Source organism: Battus philenor, unplaced genomic scaffold (assembly GCF_028537555.1).
Source record: "Battus philenor isolate CCGP_79_NKW_IND1 unplaced genomic scaffold, ilBatPhil1.0.hap1 SCAF_8, whole genome shotgun sequence".
Lineage (NCBI taxonomy): Eukaryota > Metazoa > Arthropoda > Insecta > Lepidoptera > Papilionidae > Battus > Battus philenor.
In genome coordinates this window covers 4095060-4114389 of record NW_027181748.1, presented here as the reverse complement: position 1 = coordinate 4114389, position 19330 = coordinate 4095060, and the positions used below count along the sequence as shown (strand labels likewise).

General features: G+C 30.7%; 1 protein-coding gene across 1 annotated transcript; it reads left to right on the top strand.

The window, feature by feature from the left end:
- Positions 1-7699: 7699 nt before the first annotated feature.
- On the top strand, positions 7700-18995 carry LOC137931726 (tachykinin-like peptides receptor 86C). The gene is made up of 9 exons (XM_068775219.1): positions 7700-7796; positions 9089-9200; positions 11339-11440; positions 12577-12711; positions 13908-13985; positions 14843-14993; positions 16063-16259; positions 16934-17074; positions 18887-18995. The coding sequence occupies exons 1-9, from the start codon at positions 7700-7702 to the stop codon at positions 18993-18995; spliced, it is 1122 nt and encodes a 373-aa protein (XP_068631320.1).
- The last annotated feature ends 335 nt before the right edge of the window (positions 18996-19330 follow it).

Genomic DNA, 19330 nt, shown 5'->3' with positions numbered 1-19330 from the left:
AATACGTTGTTAATAAATAAATAAATTAACTAAATAAAATGAATGATACATCGAATAGTTTTATTTTTTGTAATTTTAATAAAAAGGAAATTAATAAAATTTCAATGAAATGTATTTAATTAATTTATTTATAAAAGTTTACGTAAGCTTGTGCTATATTTATTAAAGGTTCATAATTGGCTGAAACATTTGTCAAGGATATTTACTTGAGACTGTACGACCCTACTTCAGTAGTCTTATTACACTTCTGTTCTATTTCAATGGTACTTATAATACTGAGATACTTAAAACACTGTATTTCGTTGTTTGCTTAAAGGAATATGAGCGCATTGTTAGTAGTGTAATGATTGAGGTAAAATCTCTAATATTAAACAGTCGAGTTTAATGTAATCTGTTAATGTAATAAGTTACGAGTTAAAATTCTAAGCGTGTTTCACGTGACAAACTGGCCGAAGCCAATCCATAGAGCGTCGTACTATCGATGTAAGACGCCAATTCTGAACAATCTAAGGAAGGTATTCATAAGGACTAATCTAGGTTTATTTACTGCAAAGAGATCTATGCTAGTCGACTTCAGACCCAGTTAAACTCTTATTAGCGTTTATAAATGATAAAACAATAATAAAATTTAGACCCGCGTTTCAATACGTGTACAAAAATACATTATACGCGCTCAAAAACATTACTAGTTTCTTCTGGAAATGTGATTTACACAAAGTTAAATACCAGAAATAAAGACCAATGTTGTATACCAAAGATTTGACTTTATCGAGTAAGTAAAAGTTTCTATAGACAATGTTTACGCTTTTACGGTGATAGTAAATAAAGTTCAGAAAGTTCCCATTTATAGAAACTGGAACAATGTTTGTGTTCTAAGGATTACTACTTTGTAAATGACCTCATAGAAGAACGCACACCGTGGGAACGAAATATAATTTTAAATTGTTTTAAAATTTTTTAGTCCTGCTAAACTTATTTTTTCTATTCTCCTCAGGTCTGAGATATTTATTGTCTAATCAGGTTGTAAACTAATCTTTACACCAGTAAGAGATATAATTCATTCCATGTTAACCCTTTCAGGACCATAAGGTTACGGTACCTTGTTTAATTAATTTAGCTAGATGTAATGAATTAATAGGCATCCTAAAAAAATAATTTATACTAAAATATCAAAAAAGTTTTACATTTTTGTTGGAAATTTATGGGACAAATATGTCCCTATGGTCGCTAAGGGTTACTTTCTACTTAAACTCTAAATTTTGGTTTACTTGTTGGTAAGTCTGTTTTGTTATAAATAATGTACATTTGTTACTTAGTGTACTTTTTTTTACTTGTTTATGAATAATATAAATATAATAGGGCAAGTTATTTGTGGTAATCGGCGAAACAATTCCTGTTGTTAGATGATTGGTTAGTGATTAGATGGATTGTTTTTTTGAGACGTTGAAGGTTCAGGTGATTCTTGCCGTTGAAGAGTCGTCGTCTCTTCAACCTCGACATCAAATACCCCTTGGTCATCATCCTGTACTAGAAGTCTTTGGCCTTCGTCATCAAGCACTAAGTCATCTTCCTCATCCCTATTGTCGCCCACAAAAATTTGAAGAAAATTATTTTTACGAAGTTCAAAAACTCCATGTCCCTTACGAAACATATTCTGAGAAAAATATGAGTAAGAAAATGATAGCATTTTGGTATATCACCAGGCCAAAAGTTAAGAAATTCCGTATAAAAAGTATCCCTTTACGCCGACAGGGACATCCGTGTCCCATAATCTTTATAACGATTTATCACAGAATACAACATAAATACATTACTACTGAATATTTAGAATAACAATTTATTTACCAGGTAATGATAATTTGACACTGTAAAAACTTGAAAAGCACTTTTACAATATCAATTATTTATTCCAAACAGCAGATCATTCGCGCCAAAAGAACTCTAACGTTCCGATGACGATAAACAACAAACGGTGTTAGTTATCCTATATTGCTAGTAAAAAATAATAAAAAGGTACTTTCCGAAATATTAAAACAAAAAAATAATTTACAATGGTTACGTAAATATTTAATTAATCCATGATTTTTGCTTGGGACACCGGCGTCCCCGTGGTCGTGAAAGGGTTAAATAAATACTTTATATAAATTGTATTATTTGGACGAACAAAATAAATAGCCCGATGTTCTGATTAAAAACTATGTATATAATAATGTTAAGGTACTTTTATATATACGTTGTTTTTAATCACAAATATAAGATTTTAGTGTGTGTTTTAATGTACAAATAACCATAAATAAACCGAAAATAAAAAAATATGAAAAGTACTCGCTTCTTTATCAATTGAGGTGTTTGCTTTTCTATAATAATTTTGTAATGTATTACATAAAAGTCTTTAAACGACTTCTTAATTTGCTTGGGTATCCCGGATGCTCGAAGTTCGACAAAGGACGAAAAATCTAGAAAGGTTAACAACACCGGACATTACCCATTTAATGTTAATAATAATGTTATGGGTGGATGTAACATACTATATACTATATAATAATTGACATACTAAGTTATTGACTCTTTACACGTTAACGTAATGTGATTATGTAGTTATTTGGTATATATTTTTAAAAATAAAAGTTTTTTTCTGGACCATGGACATATTTGGAGACTGACTCTAATTTTTTTGTAAATTTTATATTATTCCATAAAAGGTTTATATAATAAATTACTTTTGAATTTTAAACTACAAATATAACAGTTTAGACCTTCAAAGTTTTACAGTTCATAAGTATATTTATAATATTTTTAACGCCTTTGTAAATAAGTATTTATCACAATTTTTAGATAATACTTTCACAGTTACTCAAAAAAAAAGAGATCGGTCTATGTGACATAGATTTCTTTTTTCTTTAGAAATGTTTTAGGTCGTTATCTACAGGCAGTCTGTCGGAACAGTTAGTAAATAATAAAACTGTTTTGAAAAGAAATCCTTTACTGGACTTTGGGTTGCTGGAAATACTAATAAAGATTTACAAGACCGTACATGACAGCGGTACGATATATAAAATCTTTTCTTATCTAGGATTTGAACGTAATGTCCCTGATTTTTCTAATTTCGTATTCCCAGATGGTTGAATAGAAGTATTTTTTACGAGTGAAATTAACCTTTTTTATCTACTATATCTCATTTTATTTTTACCTTTTCAGTCTTTTGTTAATCACGTAGGTCTTCTAATTCAAAATTAATTAAATACAAGTTTCTCTTAGTGTTTTTACAACATCCATCTAGATCGTGGACCAACGGAAGACACTGGATGTTGACCGCTTGATTGTAGATTGGGAGGCCTATGTCCAGGAGTGGAAGTCATTTAATGATGAGAGTCTAGTATCTTATGTAACTGCAATTTTTATTAAAATTGTTTAGCAATCTTCACAATTAGGTTCTGCAAGGTGTTCTTTAATATTTTTCCACCATTTCTCTTCCATCAAAACATTTACTAAACACAAATAAAGGGTTGAATTCTTAAGGACTTTCATGTAATTTATTATTCGTGAGCGTTCTTCGGATCCTATTCCATTCACTCTACACTGGACAACGAATATATCGATAGTCATTGTATATATATATCGAAACGTGTTCCAATTCACGAGTGAATGCCTTTAAAATAACCTTTGGAGAATATGGATATTAAGGCTGTACAATTCATGATATCCGTAATATTTCCCTCCAGTACCACTCAGAATAAAATCATAATTAAGTATACGAAATGAGTTGCTTTCTTAGTGTTACGTATAAATATTTACTATATATAAGCAGAAAACTATCACTAACTGGCTTTACTAAATGTTTGTTGATCAATAAATATAATAATAAAATTGTTTTTAAATGAAAACTTATTATATGAAGTGATATTTATAATTTTTTTACTCTCGTATCCCGTTAAATATTTTTAAATCTGTCTAACAACACAAATTCCTTTATCAAAGAAAGTATGAGTTAAAAACTGAAATTATTTTAAAGTTTGCAACTCCAGTTTTTGGAATTTAATATTAACATTAAGGTAGTACTTAAAATATTCTTCAAACTTGATTTACGATTCTCAGGATTCTGTATCATGTTCATTTATTTATTTCCATAAAATTTCAGTAACAATATACATTGAAGATGCTTAAAAACTATTTAAATTTTCTAAGTGTAAATATCTTATATTAAAAGGGTTTTCTATTTGAATAATAATGAAAGGTCGGGTGAGTTTCTGCAGTAAATTTTAAATAGAGACCATTACGACCTAATTACATTAGCGACAAAAATGGGACATTTTTGTCCAAATAATTTATTTCTTTTTCTTTATAATGTAATACATCTAATATTTGTTTTTAAACTGTTTTCGTCAAGTCAATAAAGTGTAACTTGACATTTTTTAATTTGTTAATTTTTGAGAGACATAATCTTTATGGACTGTGCGGGTCCCAAATAGACCTTTGGGCCACCGAATTTCTTCCTTTTGGGTGTCGTAAAAGGCAACAGATGGATCACTTTCCAAAGAATAGCCAGTAGTCTACGAACTTTAACCCTATCCACTCCAATGTCGAGTGTCATTCTTCACTAATTTTGTTCCACAAGCTCCACTGTTTGCGGAAAATTTTAAAACAGGAAAGATTTTTGTTCCTAAAATGTTTGAATCACGAATGAATGAAACATATTCTAGAATCGCAAGATACTATAATTAAATTAAATTTTATCGATGCTAGATAACAGCCTTGGAGTGGAAAGGGTTAACATCACACTGCGATCATCATTCCTCCTGCCAAGCGTAGCGATTACTGCACATCCTACATAGTTGAATATCACGCAAATCGATTCTTAGTCTCTAGGTTATGAATAATTAATTCGAATATAAATAAATTAAAAATAATTATTAAATACATTTTGGTCATTATTATTCCTTTTGATATACAATGTTATTAATCATATTTTATGATCCAGATATTAATATTGATGCTTTTCTATCATTAAAATATCGCCCTGCAATTGAAAAACATAATATTTCAAGATAGATGCGACAGTAATCAACAACAGCCCTTTCTGTTTATTTATCGACTTTGTAAGTGCAAGCCGCGTCAGACACTGTACTTATTTAATAAAAATCTTTAACAAGAATATTATAAAAAAAAGTTGAATGAAATTTGTAAAGTATCAATATTCATTATATGACTTATACTACCTCTTCTCGTAAATTTCGTGACACCCTGGTTAACATTTTCAGCTCGATTTAAAACATGAATGCTTCTAAAAATATATTACGATTAAATGTCAAGTATAAAAATATATAATTTCGTCTCTTACCATAATTGTTATGTAGTATGAACGCTTCCTAAGAGAGACAGATGAAATTATTTACAAGCATAATATGTAGACACTAAACAACCCTCTTCTTCGTGTTCCTCATTTCCATCCAAAGGTTGACTAGTAGAGATCGCCTCGAGCGATAAGACCGCCTCTTGTACCTTTATATAAATTGTTTCTGTCATTTATTTATTATCTATGATGTACAATATGACAAAATAAACACTTATAAATAATAAAAATATTTCAGCCGATAAACTTATGTATATCAGTGGGCGAAACATTTTCAATAATTTTGGAGTCATGCTACCTATATAAGTTTAATCTATTGTTAATTGGGTTAAAATTGTATTCGTTTTAATTTACATAAGTGAGTACCATTATTTTGTTATTTGGTCGTCTTTGTTTCGCGTTGAAAGGCTTTCTATATTTAGCAGCAATCGATAAACTCTTTGTAAGTTTAAAAGGAACAAATGAAATTCCAATAATGTTTTTCGATTGAATATTTCATTTATTGCTCTGTGAGTGTTGCCAAATTGATTTGGTTTTGTATGTAATATTGTGGGAATTAAAGTATATATTTCCTGTAACAATATTTTAGACATTTCAATACACCCATAAAATAATCAAGTTAAAGAAAAAAGTATAACGACGACATTATGTCACACCTTGTTATATTATATTATATTATATTATATTATATTATATTATATTATATTATATTATATTATATTATATTATATTATATTGGTAATAGTATTTAAAAATAAACCTTTTAAATACTATTACCATTTACATTCCTTATAACGCAAATGCAAGGGATTTTTAGCCAACCTTTAAAATCAGTAAATAGAACCTCGAGATTTAATTCTCGTTAAAGAGCTATGATCCTAAGCGTCAACGGTATTAGCACGTTTTCATATCATCCAACGCCTACGGACTCCGGGAAAAAAAAAAATTAATGTTTTGCGTTTTAAATGTAACTAAATTTTATACGATATTTTAATTCATACGATTTTTTTTGACTGTTGGCAGGCAATGAAAGTCTTTTAGAATAAGGTCTGGTTTTTCTTACAATTTTATTGTATACGTTGTTATTTTTTACCATTTTTGTTACAGGTTCATAATTTCTTTGACCGTAACGCAATATAACTAAAATTAATAAACATCAAGAAATGTCAAATGGAAACATTAAAGCTATAATTAACGTACTGAAAGTAAATTACAGAAAAAACTTTTCTCACTCTTACGTTAGAAGGTTGAAGTTCGGTTTAGTTTGAGTTTGTGACAGTACTGTTTGCTACGGTGGCGTGAAAGTTAAGCTCTAAGTTCAGAAAATGGATAACAGTTTGAATGTAACTTTGAGTTCAAATTTTTTCTTGGAGGAACCTAACGAAATGCAAAACGTTGAGGTGATGTTAATTTTATTGTATACTTTGTAGACTAAGTTGCTCAATAGATATATCAATAATGTTAAAAATTGTAATAGAAGCTGTAACACAACACTAACTTTAAATTAGATTTACGACGGCCATTATTCTAACGTTGAACGGTCTAATTAAGGTGACAAAGTTACAACAGTTTATATCATTTAGACACCCTTTTCAGTTATACGACGATTATTAATTGAAATGTAGTTTTTCCTGGATTATCTATGGCCTGGTTTGTTTCATTGTTAAGAATGAAATAAACCAGGCCCTAGATAATAATAGGCTTCTTTTTATGAAGAATCTGTATTTCTATTATATTGCATCATTAATTATTTATTATGTTACATTTATATATCAGTAATATATCAAACATATGTATGAAATTTCATTTAAAAGGAGCAAATATTGAGTTTCTAGCGTGATTTTCTCAGCAGATTATTATTATTAGCATTCCGAGCCTGTGGTAGATCACACACAGACTGATTACACGGAACTTTTTAAAATGTCTAAAATAACTGACGATTCGAAAGTGCGTTTATGTGCCTACTTGAATAAAGACATTCTGAAATTATTTTAAATTTGACGGTTATTTTACATCGCTTCAATTAACTAATTTTGAGCAGAGGCTTTAAAAAAATTTCCCACAAATCACCGTCAAGTCAACAGCATTTGACAGGGCAGATAGTGGCTAACTCTAGAAAATTCACTAATAACTGTTTGCATACAAGTATTTTTTAAAAAATAATATTTTAATCGTAGAGTTTAAACTTGGATTATTTAATAATAATTTATTTGAGTGTATTATGTTAATGATAATAAATAATTTTAGGTTGTATACACTTGGGAGATGGACTTCAACCGTAGCACTTTAGGAGTTTCTACAGTGCTTGTGCCCAAGGCGTCCACGTCAGCACCGTCTTCACTTGTTACGATGCCTTTGTGGGCCCATAACTCTTGGGTGTGTCTCTTCGCTGCGATGTTAGCAGTTGCTATTGGAGGAAACGCTATTGTTATATGGATAGTAACTGGTAATTTTCCTTTAATTATTTGATATTAAAATAGTCTTCATATTAAATTGAACGTTAAACAGGAATAAGTATGATAATTAAGGATCATATCACCGGTTTTACAATTTTACATTTAAATAAAATTGTATTAAAGTGAAAAAAAAAAACATTTCAGAATCATTCATTACATATGTGGAAAATTAATAGTAGCATTACAATGTTTACACCGGTCCATAGTTTTCTTTATTTTCTTTTTGTTTACGTATACATTGAGTTACCAACAAAAAGATGTAAATTAAAGCATCGTTATACCCCTGCAACGTAACTGTTATTTTTATCAGTGCTTGTTTGTGTGATCTTATAATGCTGGGGAGTATTATTACATATATATTTTGTTTCAATGCAGAACGCAGGCGCATATATATGTACGCTCCAGTGACAGTGATCAAGCAAATTGTAGGTTTATATACATTTATGGTGCGAATAGGTTAAGTTCTATCCACATAGTGACAATAAGATTTTTAATAAACGGATAATTTAATTTTTCTTATTAAAAAAATGCCTGATTATCTATTTAATAAGAAATTACAGAACAATCTTTATACTACAATAAATTCAGTTTCATATTAAATTAAATGTCTGTTGAAAGTGGTAAGCGTCAAGAATTAATATTTTTAGTATCGAAGTAGCATTGATAAATATATTAATCGTCATATTACGGGAAGATTTTTATAAGTGCTATGAAAAATGATAACGCCTATGTTATTTGGACTTAACTTACGCACGTAGGCTTTTATTTACAAAGTTTTTTTTTACAATTAATATGAATGCAGTAAAGTAATTTATTTTCATTTATCTATTTACATTTTGCTGCAAGCGGATTTTTAGCTACTTTGGCCATATAGCTGGGAGGCAACCAGAGAGTATAGATAAGGTGGTTGTCGTAGGAAAATTAGAGAGAAAGAGACTAAAAGGGCGATTACCAACACGGTAGACGGAATGCGGGCGGGTGATGATGGGTACATAATCACAGAAGCACATAGAAAATTATGTTAAAAAGATCTGTGGTAACTCGTTGAATCCTTCGACTAAGGCTTTCCAGGAAGGTAGCGACTGTCAGAAATGAAGATAAATCACCAAGAAGACGAAATGTTAAAAAAAATTGAAAATGAGATCGTTACAATACGTTTTTATTTTTTAAACTGAACAGTTGTATGATGAATATTAATTTGTAATAATATTCTGGCGAGATATACGTAGGTGAGATAATCTTATTTATTTAAACGAATAACGTATTATAATCTTTCTAATAGCTCACAGAAGAATGAGGACTGTAACAAACTATTTCCTGGTGAATCTTTCGTTCGCTGATCTGATGATGGCGTCTCTTAATTGTCTCTTCAACTTTATCTACATGCTACACAGGTAAGAAAAATAAATTATTATTATTACAGTAATAAGTCACGTTATATTAGATTATTTTAGGGTATGGGTTACATTTGGTCATTTTTTCCTTAAACCATTTATTGTACGTTGCATAATGACTGTATAAAAATGTAAGAAAAGGACTCTGTGTTTGGCACTAATCGGTGTAACATTACTCCTGAGGATGCCCCGTGGAGAGGTGAAACAGGTGTTCAGTGATTTAGCGGTGGTAGTTGTGTGATTCGCATTGTTTGCCGCATACGCATTAATCAGTGGGCTGGCGGGCGGTGCATTTCATTGCACGACTACTACTGCATTGGCGAAAGTAGCTATATATTGCTCCTTTTCTTAATTAGGATGGACTTCCGCAAAATAACGCCTGAATCCATTAGATATGTATAAAATGTATTAAAATAGTATGTTCCACAAAAATTTACGTACTAGTATACATACGTTAAGTAGGTTTCGCAATACATTATACAGCATATATAGTGTCTGTTAAATATAATATGAAATTAAAATACAAAGGACCCCTCTTAAAAAAGTTTTTTTTTTTAATCATACGCAGTTTTAAACTTAAACCACTGTTCAGGCTTAACATCTATGCATGTGTTTTAATTAACAAAGTTTGTTAATTATCATATATTAACAACATAAATTTACTTACTAATGCTTAGTGGTATATGATTGTTTATGTAGTAATGAGTTTATTGTAATAAACAACTTTTAATGTAACTAAAATGTGATATTAAAATAATTTAAAACCTTCACCTATTTTTACATAAAAATCTATTTCTCTAGATGATGCGTCTAATTTATTAAAAGTCGGCTTGCTTCACTCACTATGTCCTCGGTGATGGGAAATTTTTGGTATAACTTATTTTTCAGCACACGAATAATTGAAGTAATAAAGTTGTCAATCAAAAATAAATAAAACATATGATATTTTTTGTTTTTGTATATTTTTTTTGACAAGAATTAAAAAAATAAATCAATCTAAAGACATTGCATAAAAACAGTTAATGGGCAATTAAGATATAGAGGACTGGAAAGTAATGTCGCTTTCTAAAGTTCAATTAAAACGTCTACATTTTTAACAAGTTTTTATTCCTTATCAACATTATATTCACCTTCGTTATCAAAAACCTTTTGCCATCTAGTATACAAATTTTTAATACCGAAGCGGTAAAAATAAATCGTTTTTTTTTTGTAAAATATGTTAACAGAAGCGACATTACTTTCCAGTTCCCCTAATAAAATAAGCATTTCATCAATATTGATGGTTTTAATTACGTAAAATTAACTTTAATGTTTTATGTGTAATATACAATTGCGTACAATAATATTCGTACAATTTCAACATTATACAGTTTCATTACAATAGAGTAAAATTAAACGTAACTATGCTAATCAGGTTTATTAACTTTAAATTTAATAAAACTAGCTTGAAACGGAAATTTGAACTTCCGACCACGAGCGCTCGGACTGAGGATCTAGTTTACGGAATAAATTATAAACATACCATACTTTGCGACTACATAGTTAGAACTGCTAGCATGGGATCGAAATTAAACATGAGCCTTTTAAAAATGAAAATTTCAACATAGTTTATAAATGTTTTCAGAACTAACTTTACTAAAAGCCTTAAAAATTTCACCTTAAATGTTTTTGTTAAATTGGTCCTTTTATCTGACGTTAAGACAAGTTACGTTTAGTTTTTTAATTAAGAATCCACTGTGTCTAATTATACTGTACAGCATGGGAAAGCGCGGCAAAATAGGAAAGGACTGATGGAATGGCGGTCTATACTCCCCCGTCACGCCCCGCGCATACCTAAGGTGTGGTACAGCGGTTGGGTATCACTAATCAGTTTTGGAAAGAATGACTCCAATTATTATTGGAGCGTATATATGTGAAAATGCTGATTATGATGAACCTGTCTGAGTTATTTTCGTACCGTTTTCAAAATTCATTAATAATTCAAATAAGTGCTAAATTTATATCCAGTTTAATGAAATTGAGCTCTTATTTGTGATTCTCTGTATTCTTGATCGATATAAATTAATCAATATGGTAAAAAAATAAATTAGTGAATAATTTAAAGAGTTCTGTTTATATTAAATTAATTTTGTTCACAGTGACTGGGTGTTTGGTGTAAGATATTGTCAGTTAAGTAACTTCATAGCGAACGTTACTGTTGCTGCTAGTGTTTTCACATTGACGGGCATTTCCTTTGATAGGTAAGGACGTAGTAAACAAAACGAGTATCATGTGGGCGGCCTGAGAACATAAAACATAGCTAGCGTAAATACATTGACTTTATAATAGAAGCTTTATAAGAGCAATGGACCTGAATATAATGTACAATTTAATGACGTGCTATTTAAGTGGTGTTCTTAGTCGTCTGGTATATCGTTTAGTTTATAGATAGAATAAATGTATAAATATAGATATATATGAGATTAAAAAAATTGAAAAAAAAATATATATATAAGGCGATTGATTACCGGTGTAAAAGTTTTTAAGGCACAAGTTGTTCTTTTGCCTTTAATAAATATTAGTGGGACCAGAAAGTAATGTCGTTTCTGTAGACATATTATACAGAAAAACCGATTGATTTTTACCGCTCCGGTATTAAATTTTTTTATACTAGAAGACAGAACGTTGTTTGATAACGAAGGTGAATTAATTGTTGATAATAAATAAAAAAACTTGTTAAAAATGTAGTCGTGTGAATTTAACTTAAGAAAGCGACATTACTTTCCGGTCCCCCTAATATTTGGTAAAACTTATTAAAAGATGAACAGTTTCAATAGTAGTACGTATTATACGTACTGTAATTTATTATTATTTTAACAATTAATTAATGGCCATCACAAGTTACTTCACCTATATTCACTCACCTCACTCACTTCCCACTTCACCTCTTATTATCATACTTCTAGAAAATTTATTATGATTTTCTAACTTATTGTTGTTAATATTCATATTTTAAAAGTTATGTACAACATGCACTTGACTAGAAATGTAGATTTATGTTAAGAGTACACGGTAATTAATATTCAAAATATTAAATTTTAGATTTTAAACTCTTTTCTGAAGTTTTATTACGAGTATATTCAGTGGTTTTCAAAGTATTAAATATTAATTTACAATTTGTTATATTTATATCAACACAAACATCGACAGTAATTTTTTTAAGTTTCAGTCCACTTTTAAATTTAAGGTTTTTAAAAAATTATCTCTATGTCGGTGATACTGACATTTGTTATACAATTTGTTTCGTTGGCACAAAGATCTAAAACGAAAAAATGAAAATTTTACTCGATACAACAATTTAAACCACCACACTTAACCAAAAATTATTATTATCCAGGTACCAAGCTATCGTCAGACCGATGCGTCCTCGAATGTCTAAGACCTGTTCCTTGATCATGATAGCGGTGATATGGATTAGTGGAATGCTCCTTGCCATACCGTGTTTGCTTTATTCTACTACAAAAGAGTACCGGTAAGAAATAATTTCAAATATACAGATTTTTCTTTTAAGTTAAACTGATTTTAGAATTTCATAACAGCAAAACTACAAAGCTTAAGAAAAATAATTTATATTTATTATATAAACACATGGGAATATTATGTTCAAACGTTACATTATTGAAGTTTGTGCTATCTGTATATGCACAATACGCACTCCTCGAATCTAGACTGGAAATTCGTGGAAATTAGCTGGTTGTTCTTGACGAAAATTGTTTTCGAGCTGAGTAATCGTCGTCAGGTTATTTGTGTAAACGCGGCCTTTGTGGTATCCGCAGGAGAAAATTCCAATCACGTGAGATCTAGGCTTCTGGGAAACTACAGAATGTATTCTCAAAGCGCTATCAGTTTTCTAATAAACATTTTGTTCGTCAACTTTGAAGTTTTGGATGTAGACTTCAAAATTATTTTGTTGCGGAAAGAAATGGTTACCTAAAATTGAAATAAAACACCATTATTTACCATCCTGTATATATGCCACTGAACGAAATTACTAAATACAACACATTATACTTTAATTAAGCGAATCGCCTTCCTTAAAACTGTTATTATAAAGCTAACTTACTTAACTATATGCGATTATGAAAAACAAAATTATTTAGATAATGTCCTATCCTACAATAGGCATCGGATTGGTCAATGGCACTTGAGCCAAAATACGTACATACTTACATCGTAGACCTTGACAGATTTCGGAAGAAATCGGATATTTTTTTAATTAAAGGTCCCTCACCACTAGGCCAAAATGTTTGTTGCAATTATAACAAGTTAACAAATGAGAATATTCTTGGAAAACTTTTCGCTGTTTGCTGTTGCATTACGTTTGTATTTTCGAAATGTTTACTTGTTTCGTGGAAAATACGCATCTGCACTAAACACTTCGTAAAAGAACCGCAATGCTTAAAGTAAATGACCCGCATAAGGCTGTTTCGGGTAAAAGTAAAACGTTGAGAGTGGTCGGATAAAGCGATCGTATATCTTATAGATATTATAGAAAGCCTGTCTGACAAGGTACATAAACTAAAAATGTTTGTCGTAGACCTTTAAAACACTCTGTAGTTGACAAGTATTAAATCTTACAAAGGTTTTGTACCTTTACTTATTATAATACTTTTTACAAAACATTTATTTCAATACCTATAACAATTATCACTTGTTATATCTTTATAGATCTAAAGGAACCTTAAAGACTGCTTGTTTGCTCTCTTGGCCAGATGGATTACCTGATGTTTCGTATATGGATTTTATGTAAGTATCATATTGCAATTCTGCGTCTTTGTAAGTTTATATTATAGTTATTATATTCTTAAACTTATTTAATAATTAAGTTTAGTAAATCCTTGGCAGCTGGACTAGTTATGAATTAAAATAAATTGCATAGAAATTTAAAAATAAAAACTCAATTACCACATACGCAACTAGTACTTATTCTTTAATGTGATTACGTGTGTGAAGTTTATTTATAGGTTTATTATTTTCTAGTTAAATTAAATTGCAAGTGAAAAGAACCTGCTTGGATTGAAATGCGAGGTATTTCAGGAAATACTCTGGGCCGTAATTAAAACGGATGCCATTTGCATTTCTATTTCGTAAGACTGAACAGAACATCGACCGTTTGGACAGTGACAAATTGCAAAAGTCGATTTATTATCGCTGTGTACTTTAAAGTTGATAATGAATCATGGTGTAGGTTATACAGCGTGATTATTTATAAGTGTGAAAGTTTTAAGAAAATGGTGAACGTTAAACACGTTTGCTGTCAACTAATGTAACCCACTATATAAAAATGAATTGTTTTAGAAAGAATAAATAACGTAACAATGCAGACTTTGTATATCAATTTGTAATATAACTGCCACAATTATATATATATATATATATATATATATATATATATATATATATATATATATATATATATATATATATAAATATATATGTATATATATAATTTAAATCTTTTACACTTTTTATATAGTAAAGATAAAATATAACCTAATTACATTACATATTTAGGGTAATTTTTCTTATTTAAGACTTACGTTACTATATATAAACAAACCGATCGGAATAAAACACGTGATTTGATTCTATTTTTAATACAGATATCAAGTTCTATTTTTCGTGGTGACGTATGCGGTTCCAATGTTGGGTATGACATTCTTTTATTCGGCGATGGGACGAGTGTTATGGGGATCACGTTCTATAGGCGAACTTACTCAACGTCAAGTGGATTCAATACGCTCTAAGCGAAAGGTATGGGCCTTTATTTAAGTCGATATTTCACCCTACAAGTTATTTACTATGATTAATCTTACCAACTATTTATAGTTCTAAATTTGTAAAGTGGTTAACGAAAAATGATCTCAAATGTTAATGTTAAATATTTCAAATCATTACGAAAATCAGATTTTAATAAGAATTCTATATCGATAACTTGAATGTAGTATGTATGTTGTTGTTTAAATGTAGTTGTATGTTGCTCAAGTTATTTAATCACTAATTTTATAATATTAACAAGATAATTATATAGGCAATAGATAACTATCTCAGTTTATAGAAATAAATGGATAGGCCAAACAAATAATGCGTAGCAATTTTAGGAGTGAATTCTTTTCTTAGACAAATATATCAAGCATGAAATCATATATCTAAGAATGTTATTTCTATACAAATGTATGCGATGTCGAGAATCGATCCTCACTAAAAGAATACAAAAATAGAATTTCGAGGTATCCCACTTATATTTAGTAAAGCCTTCTATTTTTAGGTGAACTTATAATTTTTTATAAACCGAAGTCTCGCAATCTTGAAACTTAACCAAAATTTTGTTTTTACGTTGTAAATATACTAAAATAGCTTCCTTCATCTATTCTATTTGCTGTTTATGAAGCAATTAATTACGTATATATTTATGTATAGGTTTTTTGTCTTTCTTGTCTTTGATAGATATTATCTGATTTATTTTGGTAACAAGATAACACTACTTTTTGGCGTTTATAAGTTCAGCCGATTCAGAGGACAAGGCGCAGAAGGTGCTTAAACTAAACCTTGTTTTTAGTAGCTGAACTCGTAAACTCCCTTAGGGGTATCGGCTCTGTACAATAAACAGAGGTATTGTCGAAATGGAATATAACGTACCAAGAGGTGTTTTCTTTACCACCGCACACAATAAACGATAGTGTGAGGCAACCGACTGCTAGCGCCATCTATCGGCTCTATCTAAACAGTGTTTAACGTTAAAGTAATTAAATAGTTAAAGAGAATAGAACACTGAAGACAAAAATTAAATTTGAATCTGTATAAAAATAGTATAACATTGCAGGTTGTGAAAATGTTTATTTTGGTAATCATCATATTTGGAATCTGCTGGTTACCGTATCATTCCTACTTCATCTACACACACTTCAATCCGTCTATACTGTACATGAAGTATGTGCAACACATGTATCTCGGCTTCTACTGGCTGGCGATGGCGAATGCGATGGTCAATCCCATTATTTACTATTGGATGAATGCCAAGTAAGTTCTCCTTGTTATATTATGGGCTGTGGTCCAAGTCAAAGATATACCTATAACTTGGACGTTGTACACAGGCCTTTTCTATAGATTTCCAATAGGACTGGTAGAAAGCGACCAGAGTCCAATGTCATCCCACGACGTTAACAAGGTTGGCTGTCTACTTCTAAGGAAATATCCTATATTGTGCAAGAGTCTGTGACCTACTCCAGACCCTTAAAACCTTGACCATCCATTCTAAAAGTACTATAAGGTATCAATGCACACTCTACTTAATAGCAAGCTAATAAGACGTATTATCTCGTCTCAGTATAACTGCAGATGTTGTTCGAGTGGGGTTTTTAAATTACAAAATTTTGTGTATTATTGGTTATGGTTCTACCTTCGTCGTCGGAAGACGCTAGATGCAGTTTGCTTCTAACCAGTCATATTGGAGATCATTCTGCATGGCCTTCGTTCATCTGTGATGATGACTTACGGCTGAAATGGTAATAATGGTGACCGTTGTAAGGTGATAATATAAAATCATATAAACATTGTATGTGTGTAATTTTGGCCATTTCGCTGTGGTATACGCTTTTTGGGATGTCGATGATTTTAATCTGGGATTTAGTTTAAGTTTAATATATTACTTGCTGTGGTTAATTTAAAATTATTCAATTGATTATTTTGCACAGGTTCAGATCATACTTTCGCACAGCGATACTGTGCCGGTGGCGAGATACGTGTTTCCGGCGCAAGCGTCCTCTGCCGGAGTCCCCGCCCGACTGTATATCTCAGTCGGGCAGTCGATCCCGATCAGGTTTTTACTCGTTAACGTAATTATTATTTGAAGTGATAACAGATATCATTATCATTGCCATAAATTTACAGCGCGGTAATAGTATTCGTAATATACTAGCTGTTCCCCGCACGCTTCACGAATTTAATGAAGGCACCCTTAACCAACATTAGTACATAAGAGATTTCGCTCTTTTTCGTCAGAAATTATACAGAGGTTTAAAAGTCTGCAGCCAGTAGCTCACTTAAATAAACGTTTTTTTTAAAAGATTAATCTCTTTATTTACTTAATGTCTTAAGCAGATTATACAATTATACGATAATTATTAAAACAGTACGATTATACAATAATTATTTACTCTAATAATGTGATTACACCTTCATTGAATAATCGTTTACATTTATTTTGTATGCTTATATCCATTAGGATGTTTTTTTAATTGGCTTCTCGTATATCTCAGTCTTGGGTACACAAGGGCATTATATTTAATAAGTTTTTCACTTTAAAACTTTATTTTCATCCCATCTTTTGTCCTTCTCAATATCTTCAAATTGTATTTTTTTGTTCGTCACATAATCTACCATTCCACGTTAAGATGTTAATAATGCCTTTTCTGTTTTTGAATAATATCAAATGTACGACATCTAGGGATATATTTCTTAATTTATTGTAGTTTGTATGCGAATGAAAAAGTGTTCTGTTTTATTTGGCTTAATTTTCTATTTGATCTTTCAACTATAAAAAAAAATTGACCAAGTCGTTACCGAATTTTGCGCCTAGCAACATTTTCGGCTAAATATAATTCAGTAATACAGAGCTTTAGTGTGATATTTTCATGCGTTTATAATAATGTGTCAACAACTCTTTTAATGACGTATCTTTATTTGTATAGTAATCTATTCTAAACCGTTTATAAGCTTTCTATAATTTGATATTACACATGTATCATTAGTAATAAAACTCGAAATAACGACGAGGCTAAACCGCGCCTTAATACGGCCTTGCAATAAATTAGACGTTATCCAGTTATACGAAGATCTTCCACAATTACGGAACTTCGTAAAAGGATACAAGCCATAAATTGAGATTTGTACTAAATCTACACAAGATTGTATTTCGTTACAAAGAATATAGAAACAATATATAAAGGAACGTAGAACTATTCGGACAGTTTTACCTTCTTTTAAAAACGAAACATTAATTGGAAGCCGATACTTGGTTTTTATTAGTTTTTTTGGTGATTTTGTTTAATAGTCGCGTCATATTAACATATTGCTTTAGTACCTAACAATTTAAATTGCAAAATTATAGGCATTATTAAGTCTGCTTTTGAAACATTATCAGGTAAGATAGTACATCTTATTAAAGTGTAACCGAAATCGCTGTACCGTCCCTAAGGAAAGCGCGGTACAACGTTACAGAGGTAGGTGTCGATGAAAAAAGAGAATGTTGATGGCGAGCTGACGGATACAGCGGTCGGTATTCGTCCATGTCTCGCCGCGCACATAACGCGCGGTACAGTGGTTTCGGTAGCACTATAGTGCAACATTTAAAAACCAGAACCGTTGAAATTTTCTCAGCCATTGCACCTAAGTTTTTCATACAAAAGTCGAATCTTCGCTACTCAAATAACACTGTGATGGCTCTGTTATTATATATAAACTTATTGCAGATGTAAGTAATGAATAGATTCTTTCTTAATAATCTACTATAACTGACTAATCTCAAAATATTAGGTCCACTAAGAAACAACTTTCACAAAGTTCATACCTTGATTTTTTTATTAAAGTCAATGGATAAAACAGGGAAGTAAGGATCTAAAATGATTGCCCAGAAGTGTTTTCTACAGGTATAGAGGAACGCAAAGAATCAAGAGGAAATGCATCGGACGGTTGGCCCCGCTCGTTGTATCGGGCGCCGGCCGCCCCGCGGTCGCAGAGACCGAGTTCGCTTGCTAGTTGTCCCAGATGTCCACATCGGACCTATTACGACGGTAATGAATATTATTATCACCATTTCAGCTGTTGAATGTCCAGTATTAAAAATGTACCTCCCCAATAAGTTTATATAAGAACGTTAGAAGAGGTTCGTCTGACCTCTTATAGAAGGTGGTGCTCAGATAGTGCGTGGTGTCTTAAAATAAAGTTTACATTAGAGTTCTATTAACATAAAACTATACGTCTGTGACAAAGAATCTTGGTTACTGTTATAGTATGCAAAATTGGAATTTATTTCCCAGTGAGACTAGGAGCTGGAATTAAGTTTTATCTGTTGTACATCCACTTTTATACAT